Below are 11325 nucleotides of genomic sequence, written 5' to 3'. Positions count from 1 at the left end.
AACTGCTTTCAACTGCTTTCAGCTCAAACACTTCAGCTGACACTTTAGACACATTCAGTGCTTACATTTCAACTGGAAATTCAGAAATTTTCTAAACTCCAAAACTGACACTCTCATACAATATTTGACATGCAAAGAATTCAAACTTAAATCGTTTTACAGTATTTACACTAGCAATCAGCACAAGCTAGCACACTTACAGTTTCTTCAGAAAACCCACTTCTTAATCATTTAACTGTGCTTCTGAACATCTGTTTGAAAATGCATCATTTAGAGCCTGAAGAAAAATAAGAGGCAGAGAGGGAAAACAAGAGACGGATTTATATTGAACCCAGTGTGACCCTGGAGTTATCAGTACCACAGCATGTTTTACACACTGTCTACAGATGGTGCAAAGGCTAAATGGAACGGCTTCAAAGGCTGCACTGGGAAGTCACACTAACACACACACACATCAAAACAAACTCAGATATACTTTATACATACACACAGTGGTCTGCAGGTCACCTAGTGAGTGAGGCAACCACAAAAGCTCACAGCCACTTGATTCTGGAGGGCATTCTGGAAAGCCTAGATCATGTTTTGCATGTGACTTTGTTTTATCACACAGATTCAATTGGATTGGAGTAACAAACAGTTTAAATAGAAGTCATTTATTTTAAAAATGCTGTATAGTTTTTTGAAACATTTGGTATTTGTGTTTATTATAATTGCTCCAATAAATTTCTATACTATTAATAATAATTACCACTGAAGGTGCCAAACATATTAAGAAACACTTCTTGGGTTCCTCTTCTTACTCCCTCTTATTTAGAGGCTTGAAACAAATGTTGCTCAGCACAGGGGAAATGTACCTTTAATCTTGTCTGTTGGAAAGGGTCCATTGACGTTTACACTTATTTAAATACAGACGTTTAAATAAGGATATTACTATGAGTGAGGTTTGCACTTAAAACACAGTTGTGCACTAGAGTAATCTGTGAGGAATACAGTCACAGACTTTTGGGTCCAAATTTCTTTATTTAGCAGAGGAATGGTTCTGATGGTGACAGAAGCCACACCAGAACTTCAGGTTACATCATATTAGGGGAGAGCCGGGACGATTGAAACGCGGGACGAATGAAACACTGCAATTTTCTCCCAGCCCATACAAGTCTGATATGCCAAACTACCTCAGCACATACAGAACACAGTACTTACCAGAACAGACTACCAGAGAAATGTACAACACTTGGAAGGACATGAGATTCCAGTGGCTGAAGCTTCTCTCAGAGTGAACAGCATTATGAGCTGAGGCAGTGATACCCCCTCTGAAGTATTTGAGTGTGTTATTCATATTAGTGGATTTTAAGCTTGTTGTGACAAATTGTGGTTTCAGATCATGATGGCAGGGAGCTCATGCTGTGGCATTGTGGGATTTGAAGTTCAGGCAAACAAACTGTGGTTAAGACCCTTTGAGTTTCCTTTGATGGGCTCCAGGAGAGCCTTGTATGGGTTTGTCCTCCCCTGAGGGGTTCAAACACTGGGCTGTGTAGCCGGGAGCAGCATGGAAGACAAACACTGGTCTAGCGGTGGTGTTTTAGGCCAAAGGAGCATGAAGTTAATAACAGTGCGTGCATGCATGTTTCTGTGCCTGTGTGGGTGGAAGGCAGTGAACCTTAAATTAGAAACAAATCCCAAAACTGGATAGTTTTTAAACGCATCTTACCGTACTGATCCAGAAAGTAACTCCCTAACATATTCATTAATTCATTCTTTCGTTCATTCAGTCATTAATTCTTTACTTAACTAATGGATACCCTATTGGACAACAATAGCTTAAAAAAAAATGTTTCTTAATGCAATGAACAGTACAAATGGAGATGACGGCGAACACAGTAATAATTACAGCCATAATCGAGCAAAATTTAATTCTAGAGCTGGAAACGAGCATAACAGGTCCCTTTTAATAAAAGAATGGTTGATGGAATAACACTGTTAGGCTGATCCTAACCCTATGAACAGTAAAGTTGTGAAAGATGGGTTTTGTTCTTCTAAACCTGAAAATAGATTATATTTCTGCTTTGGTACTTTGATTGGGGGGAAAAAAAGATGATGACTCCTGATTTTTTTGAGTGTGTAGTAAGTTGCTCTTAATAAAAATCAACCGGTGGCTGTATTGAGTTTTGATTTGAGATGAAAACAATTTTGGGATTACATCAAGTTGGTCTGTGGTTTTACACACACACACACACACACGGTTGCTTCAAGATAAACAAAGCATCCACTCATCAGCAGCAAATGCAATGATGGAACCACACCCAGAACCTCTGCCTGGAACCTTCTCCCTTTAAACCATCAATTAGCTGACTCAACTTGAGACCAAACCCACCAATCAGACATCAAAGATTCTGGTGTAGTGGAAGGGGAAAACAACCCTCATAACTCTTTCTACACAGTTTCAGGGCACATTGTTCTGCTATCAGCCATATTCTAGTGCTAGTATTAACCACATGATTGTTGCTTTTTTTCTGAGCACACTTAGTAGGACACAAGCATGAAATGTGCCAGGACCCTATTTTTTTCTTTTTTCTTCCAAATGAATTATATTACTGGCAGCCTAAAGGTGCTTTGGTAAGACTCCTGGCCTCAGGACATCTACATGGCAATTAGGACTACACCTACTGGCAACAGGAAGTTGCGGCTTTAATTTTTTTAATGTTTTATGTTTTAGGTACAAACCACCTTTTATTTCACTTTGACTTCACCTCTGTCTGTCTCTGTCCACAGGCCCACAGAGCTGTTCCGCAGCTGTAACGTCCAGTCAGACCAGGGCGCCATGAATGACATCAAGCTGTGGTCCAATGGGACGATCAAGATGCCGTTCATGAACATCCCTGTGCTGGACATCAGGAAGTGTCTGCCAGACATGTGGAAGGCCGTGGCCTGTTCCCTGCAGATCAAACCCTGCCACAGCAAGTCCAGAGGGAGCGTCATATGCAAGTAGGTCTACTACCATCTTTAAAGGGACAAGTTACCAGCCAGTAGGAAGTAGCAACAGGGTCGCACATGACCAGGAGAAAAAATGTGGAGGGAAACTAAAGTTGGCTGATTAGAAATACTGACTTTTTTTTTGATATTTTGAAATAATTATCAAGATTTACTCAGACAGCAAAACAAAATGTAAAGTACAAGATAAGCCCCATTCAGGATTTTAACATTACATATTCTAGTCAGTGATTTGTATCCCATCCGGTGGGTGTAATGTGGATCATTTTTCACCCCTACACCAGTAATAATTATAGGCACAATTGCCTACTGACTTTTTGGTGAACTCTGTCGCTGATCCTCCTATCATTTAAATTACAACTGGAGCAACATTGTCGTATTTTAAAGTGGATCTCTGAGTTTTTTCTGCACAAAGAGCTGCTTATTGTTATGTTTGTTTTATTAGCTCAGTTTGTGCAAATCTGGAAACATGCTAACACCAAAATATAGGCCTATTTGTGGACCAAGACAATGACAGAAATAATTAAATTACGAAAAAAGCAAGGTACTGTAAATGCTGTAATGTTAACTACTGTTGGGTACTGGTATTCTCTGTTGATCACTGAATGAAATCAGTTTGATTTCTGACTTAAATTCACCTCACACAGAATCTTTGCCTCACCACTAAAATACCAATAACTTTTAACTATTATCTATAGCTATATTTTATCACAGGCCGAGATTCAAACACAACCCTAGAGCTGCAGTGCACAGATTGATGTGTTAGCAACATGTCAGTTCTGGTAGTAGAGGACACTTTATTCCACATAGATGCTTATAAACCCAGCTAAGTGTATAGATGGTCCACAAATCAGCTTTCCCCAGGAGAAATCCAGCTGGGGAAATCTTGCTTCTCTGGTCCCCCAGTCCGGATGAATAAGTTTCCCATTTAAATGAGATTGAAAAGGTTTCTGCAAAAAGCCATTACAGGTTGTGTGTGTTGGCAGAGCCTCACACTCTGCACCCAGCCCAGCTTACAACCCTCCTTACCTCCAAATGTCTACATTTATAGACAGAGAGGTTACACATGACCACTTTAATATGATAGATTTGTTTCCAGCAGATTTATACTGGCTTTTTTAGTGTAATGTTATCTCTTACCTGTCCTCAGGTCAGATTGTGTGGACATCCTGACCCAGTGTGGAGACAGGAAACGTTTCCATGAAGGACAAACTCCAGAGAGAATTTGTGAGCTGCTGTCGCCCATTGATGACCCTGAACGCTGCATCCCCCTCCACAGATACCTCAGTGAGTCACAACGACCCGTTCATATTCCTCAGGGGGAATGTCTGAGACACTTCAAACGTTGAGAGCACTCACTCTTCCCTGTAGTGAGATGTACTGTAGAGGGGCACACTTACAAATGGAAATATCAACAAGAAACAATATTGTAACTGGAAAGAAACAAATTCCAAAACTTACACTAGCTGCCTGTTATGTTCCGTATTGATTCAGGTCGCAATTGGTCCAAAAAATATGACAACTTAAACATTTATTTTGTAGGAAAGATATAGGATGGATATTTAATAAGTTTTAGCAAATGTTTCCCCAGTGCTTTATGATGTTTTTATTTGCAAGTAAATTGGCAGATGGAACAGATGTTTTTCATTTCCATATCCACCCCTCACCTACACCTTTACCTCTTCACACACTCCCTCCAGCCCCCAGTTCTCTAGGCACCACCATCGTTGAGGAGGTCATCCATCCATGCAACCCCAACCCCTGCCCCAGCAACCACTTATGTCAGGTCAACAGGAAGGGCTGCCTTGATGAACTCAACTGTCAGCCATACCTCTGTGTGCCAGGTACGACCAACTACAGCTTTACTCTGCTTGCTTTAGAGTCTAAAACCTGCAGCGTGGCAGTAATTCTGAATGGGTCTGTGTGTGTCTTCAGGCTGTAAACTGGGTGAGGCCTCCGAGTTTCTGGTGCAGCAGGACGCTCATATCCAGGTGCCGACTCGTGCTGGTCATGCTGGGTGCTACGAGGTCTGCAGCTGTGGTCCCAGTGGGCGTCTGGAGAACTGTCTTGAGATGCCCTGTGTGGACACCAACAAGCCCTGCATTGTAGGAGGACAGAGGAAGAGTAAGACCTCCTTGCTGTCTGTCTGCATGTCCAAAGAGTTTCCTGAGTACATCCAACATGTTTTATGCACATCTTTAATTTGTGCATAAATAAACGTGTAAGCACTCTGCAACTCTGAAAAATTGGAAAGAATCTGAAACTATTGCAAAAAAGTTTTTAGGCTTGGCTGAGGTTGAAAAGTGGGTTAAGTTAAATGTGACAAAGTGCAATGGAAACAGACTGCTGCTCCCTCTTCTTCTGCTGTGGTTTACTGGCAAGCACTAGGGAATTAGCGCTACTAGCACTTTATTTGACCAATTCCTAATAATCACATATCGGTCATGGATGGAAACACGTATTAATTTGCATTTTGTTTTGCAGTTTTTCTCAAAATTCTGTCTGTCTGTCTATATTTGGATAGAGCTTAGCTAGTGTTGACTTATTTTGGTCACATTAATATCAACCCAAGTTCAAGTTCAAGTTCATTTTTATTTATATAGCACATTTTATAGCAGCCAATGACTGACCAAAGTGCTTTACAGAACAACAAAATTAAAAGACACTAACACCATGCATAGCAGCACATCATGAACCCATATGTCTATTTTTTTGCTTGACATGTAATAATATTGATTATACATTATACATTAATAGAGACATTGCAGCATGGCTCTAGCAGTTCAGGTCCAGCAGTTGAATGCACCAGTTTTAACTTACCCGTGTTATAATGTAAGTTTTTACTAAATGGAGATTTACACAAACACACAAACTAGTTCCTACCTAGAGACAAGTTGTTTCTGTTTATTTACATCTACTAGCTTCCAGGTATAACTGCTGCATAACTGATTGAAACTACTGTAAAACAAACTTGTTAACATACGGTATGACTCGTTTAGATTGGGGAGTCTAAAATGTTGATATTTCCAACCTGACACTTGATCATGATACTTTAAAATAATGATTTCGCAAAAATATCACAGCTTACCTGAAAATTCAAAACATGTTAATTACATTAATAACAGACTAAATGAGCAAACAGTTTAGGTTTTGTGAATTAATATTTCTCACTGATTTTCTTAGCTACCTATACAACTTAACTAGTCTGAAGTTACTAAGAAGTAGGACGAAAACCAAACGTTTACCTGATGGTTTCTAGGTTCAGAACTCAGCTCACTTCTTTAGATCAGTAAACTCAGTGTTTAATCTTGAATCTTATTGTCTTAACCATAAAGATGACCCATCTACCCAGTCATACTTATTACCAGACTAAGATTGTATGCGCTTCTGCTAAACAAATACTGAAGTAGAATAAAACTGAATTCAAAACCTCCAATCCACACAATAATGCAATAAATCGTAGTGATCTAGTCTGTATTTAATATATATGTACATATATATATATACTCTGTGTGTGTGTGTGTGTGTGTGTGTGTGTTAGGGCTGAACGATTAATGGCATTTGTGATGTGAGAAAACGAGATTTTCTAATCGCAAAGGCTGCGATTACACTCTGGTCACATGACATCCAAGAGTAAAGAAGTCTGCAGACAAAGCATCAACTTCCCACCTTATGCTGTACCTTGACTTGTTTTTGTACAATGGCCTTACGCTTGACAGAAGCTGACACGACAGAAACTTTGGTGTCATACAGGGAATGAAAGTAGCAGCCGCCACCCGCGGGTAACTGGGTGGTGGTGTTGGTGGGTGAAATCTTCGGGCCATCCCCCGTTTTGACGGACAGGAAAAATGCACAACAGAAAGACACGTGTAGTGAGGTGATAGGAAATATCTGTGAAACAGCGTTTCAAACCAAACTCACACGTCCGAAAGAGGCGCAGTTTGTCCCGAGTTACAGCCCACCAGCATCGCAGGCTGCGGGGGTGGGGGACTCCGGTGTTGTCGGAGAATTACTAAACACGAGAGGCGTCACTTGGTTTTATTTTCGTTGGCCAACTTTTGAATTGAACCCCAAACTGAGTATTTTTTGTTTGCTTACTAGGATACAGAAAGATGGACTAAGAGATTTGAACTGAGATAAGGACTCATTAATTGGTGGTTGAACTGTGGGTTTTGTATAACACACTGTGGTAAACCTAGTTGTTCTTGTGATCTGTAGGTAGGCTGATGATATTATATAAATTTAATGCCATGACTTGACTCTCAAATTATCTTTCTCATATTATTAAAATTTGATATTTCTTCTCCACCATAGCTCATAATAATTATCCCTGCAATTCATGTATTTACATTACATTTATTCATTTAGTTGATGCTTTTATCCAAAGTGACTTACAATTGCTATACATGTCAGAGGTCACACGCCTCTGGAGCAAAAAGGGGTTAAGTGTCTTGCTCAGGGACACACTGGTGGATGGGTCACAGTGGGGAATTGAACCCGGGACTCTCACACCAAAGGTATGTGTCTTATCCATTGTGAATCACCAAATTACATCATAACACAGGCCTAACCCACAAGAAAGAACAGTGTATGTTTAATCTAGCTAATATTGTGTTGGTCCTAGTATACACTGATTTACTGCTTGTCCATTTTGAATAATACAGGAGGTAAAGAGCTTACAAATTAATCGCATATTAAATCGCAAAATTGGTAAAAAAAAATCGCAATTACATTATTTTCCAAAATCGTTCAGCCCTAGTGTGTATATAGTACTGTGCAAAAGGCAGGTACTGAAAAAAATGCTGTACAGAAAGAATGCTTTCAAAGATAGACATTGTAATATATTATATTTAGCAATTAACAAACGTTAGTGAAGTGAAGAAAAATCTAAAACAGGTCAATATTTGGTGTGACCACCCTTTGTCTTAACACTGACTTTACAGCATTTTTTCTACACCTGCCTAAAACTCTTGAAATAATAATCAACCTCTCTGTTGTTTACAAAGACAAATACTCCAATTTCACTTCACCCCCTCCTCTCTCACCTCACCAACTCAGGTTCTTTACCCACAGAGGTTTATTGCTTTTCAAGCATTGTGCTTTTATGTTTGTTTTTGCCTGCACTTCTAAGGAGCTGCTCTCCTCTTATTGAAGGCAGATGTTTGGTTTGAATTGGACACATGCTGTTCTATTTTGTGTAGAGCCAAACTCCGTTCAAAAGTCTAGCAATTTAATGTGCTTTTGCCTAATAGCTGGTAGACACATCGCAGAATAACTCTTTCAAAATCCGTAAGAGCCTCTCTTAAATTTAGTATGTTTACATTTCTCAGCAGTTTATATTAATAAAATGAATGACTTATTCTAAGAGGTGACATTTAAAAGGGAGAACTTTACATGCTTTTTCTTTATTCTCTCCTCTGAATTAAATCTTTTGAATTCTGTAGTCATCTTGTTGTCTCTTGACAGCAAGGTAAGACATGTTGTGAGTAGCATATTTTTGCTTGTAGCGTTTAGAGGTTTCTGTAGTTTATTCTGCCATTTTCCACACACCGTGGTAGGTGGCATCAGAAAGTGAGAAAGAATATTTGTTGAAAAAGTAGGTGCTTAGTGGAGGTGTGTTGTCAGCTGAACTGTAGATCTAAATAACTGTGAACATCATGTTATAAAAGTTATGTTCTTTTGGGGGTGCCCCGATGGGTTAAGGTGCTGACCATAAAGAACAACTACGTGCTTTTTTGTCTCATGTAGTTAGTCATTTCTCTCTCCCCTCATTTCCTGTAAGGTATCAGTTAAAAAACTTCCAGTTTATAAATACTTAACCAACTCCATGACAATTGAGCCAACTCCAATCACTGATAATGGCAGTAAGAAGTGGTTGAAAGCTGCTGGAAAGTGAAAGAGGACCTTGAGACAACAGGCTTAAGCGCTTTAAAGGTGCTATATGTAGTTTTTTTTTAATGAAATCACTTATCAATTAATAACTTTTCTATTGCCTATTTGTGAACAGGTTGGTCCTTCACATAAAAATGAACCACACGCCTGTTTTCTTGGTTGCTTGGAACAGCCACTATTCTGCTACATATGTGCAAAAATCGGGTCAGATTTTCTGCACGTGCGCTCCCGAAAATCTTGCCTACTGATTCTGAATTGCTAACAGCTAACAAAATGGAGTCCGCTAACACCATAAAATGACCGGCTCCCAGCACAACACAGACTCCAACAGAAACGTAAGGATAAAAACACCAACAAAGTTTTATTTGCTGAAGCCTGTCAGGCCAAACGAGAATCAGATCAACGTCGGGCGAAAACACCGTTTAACATTGTGTTTGTGTCATGGAGAGACCTCCGTTTTGTTTTGGATATAAAAACCGACCCAGAGTTGGCTTTCATTCTATTGGAAAGGTAAGCTAACATTACTGCAAAGCATGTGAAACATATTGTGATTTTACACTTTAGTTTGTCTCATTTGCTGTAACTTACTTGACGCACATAATATACAAAAAGTAAGTTACAGTAATATTACTTACTACGGTCTAAGTGTTTATTCAGCCTAGCTCACTAACTGATTTCGTTATCATCCAATAAATGTTATCATGTAATTGGCATTGAATAGTTGACAGTCAAGCCCATTTAAACACAGTTGACGTTTCATTTTGGATGGAGATATGTTGCATAGATGCTACCATATATGCTTCATTTTGAAATAAAGAATGCTGATGTTTGGATCACGCCGCCTTTCATCACACTACATTTGCTCTGCAGTTGTATAGTGCTTAATAATAAGGCTGAAGAATCACCTTGAATCAATCATCTGGAGTCAGGCCATGGTTAGCTTAGTTTAGCATAGAGACTGGAATCAGGGGCTAGCCTGGCTCTTTCCAAGCTGTACATCATTTGTTTAATTGGAGCCTTCTAGCAGATTTTCAGGAGCTGTACTACACCTCAATCATGCCACTCTTGGCATTTCTGTAAATACCCAACTAACCCATCTCCTTTTCATCGCTCTTGTATTCTGTACCAGAACCAAGACCAAGCAACATTTCCTCGACCATGGTAAGCTACCATTCCATAATGTGAATTACTACAAGCAACTTCATCCATCCACTTACCTCTTGAGTATAGACTCCATCATGCTATCCCCATTAGACGAAAAAGGACTGCGGGGGGAAGTTTTCCTCAACCCATGTCAGCAGACCCAGCATAAGAAGCCTGAAACTTCTCTGCTGCCTCCATGCTTGAGACCCTGCTTTCCACAATCCCAAAGCCGTACAGGAAGCAGGTGTCCAGCTCTAACTTACTCCATCTCTCCTCTCTCTCCATCTCTCATCTCCTTCATCTAAAATTTCCTATTTCCTACTGGACTGTAGCCACTCTTTAAATGCTAGGAATGACTCTTGACGCAAACTGTTTCACTCCATCTTTGGCTCAACCTACTTGCCAAACCGGAACTGGATCAACTTCTTCTGTGATGAACAACTGACGCACCCACACGACATGGTTTATGGGATTTCAGGAATGGAAGATGGTTTGCCAGCAGAATGACCTCAAGAGCTCGCAAGTGAACACCAAGTCACTTCCTCCACGCTCTCAAAATCTGCCCATAATAGCCACACCTATTCTGTGGGGCAACGAATGGTCCCGAAAGTCCATCCTCATACCCTGACAACTTTGCAGCCATCGACGTAATCAACAAAGGTCGCTCCGACGCCTCATCCATCATGCCCTTCATGTCCCACCTAAACTGGCACTCTGTTACTCACCAGTACCTTCTTCGCACAGCTCATGTTCCCAGTCATTCCAACGTCATCATTGACATCACTGACATCATTGAAGCTTCCCCAAAAGGCAGTAGCACTCCAAAGCTGTACTGCTAGTTCAAGTCTCGCACACATTCTTTGTGGTCCTTGCTAGTGAATCCGTACTCAAACAGAAATGAAGAGACAACACAGTGTGGTTTGACAGGGACTTACTGTATGTACTGTATACAGTTTTAACCAAAGTTTAATGCTGTAGCCAATCAGTATACATGTTCAAGAGATATACACAAGTTGGTTACTGGTAAGATAATGTAAAAATGATTACTGACGTTTTTTTTCTTTAGTACGCCATAACTACAAATATCAGAACTTTATTATTCCCACCCCTGCCCAGTTAGTCCATGTTCAGCACAGCTGCAGAGAAGGTAAGACTAGGTTTGTAAGGTTTAACGTCACAGCCTATCTTGCTGACGCTCCTGCATCACTCTGTGTATCCAATTAAATTTTATTTATATTGCGCCAAATCACAACAACAGTTATCTCATAGCGCTTTTCATAAAAGAGCGACAGAGGCAAGGAA

General features: G+C 40.0%; 1 protein-coding gene across 1 annotated transcript in view; it reads left to right on the top strand.

The window, feature by feature from the left end:
- reck (reversion-inducing-cysteine-rich protein with kazal motifs) overlaps positions 1–11325 on the top strand; it is a 102028-nt gene that overhangs the window by 61600 nt on the left and 29103 nt on the right. Inside the window, exons 11-14 of the mRNA XM_038723327.1 lie at positions 2770–2982; positions 4139–4275; positions 4689–4832; positions 4924–5112. Of these exons, the coding sequence (XP_038579255.1) occupies positions 2770–2982; positions 4139–4275; positions 4689–4832; positions 4924–5112 (683 nt within the window). The remainder of the gene's footprint in view (positions 1–2769; positions 2983–4138; positions 4276–4688; positions 4833–4923; positions 5113–11325) is intronic.

This window comes from Micropterus salmoides, unplaced genomic scaffold (assembly GCF_014851395.1).
Source record: "Micropterus salmoides isolate LMB-PRFRI ecotype aquatic unplaced genomic scaffold, ASM1485139v1 Ms_hic_scaffold_1, whole genome shotgun sequence".
Lineage (NCBI taxonomy): Eukaryota > Metazoa > Chordata > Actinopteri > Centrarchiformes > Centrarchidae > Micropterus > Micropterus salmoides.
This window is presented reverse-complemented; position numbering and strand designations above follow the sequence as displayed.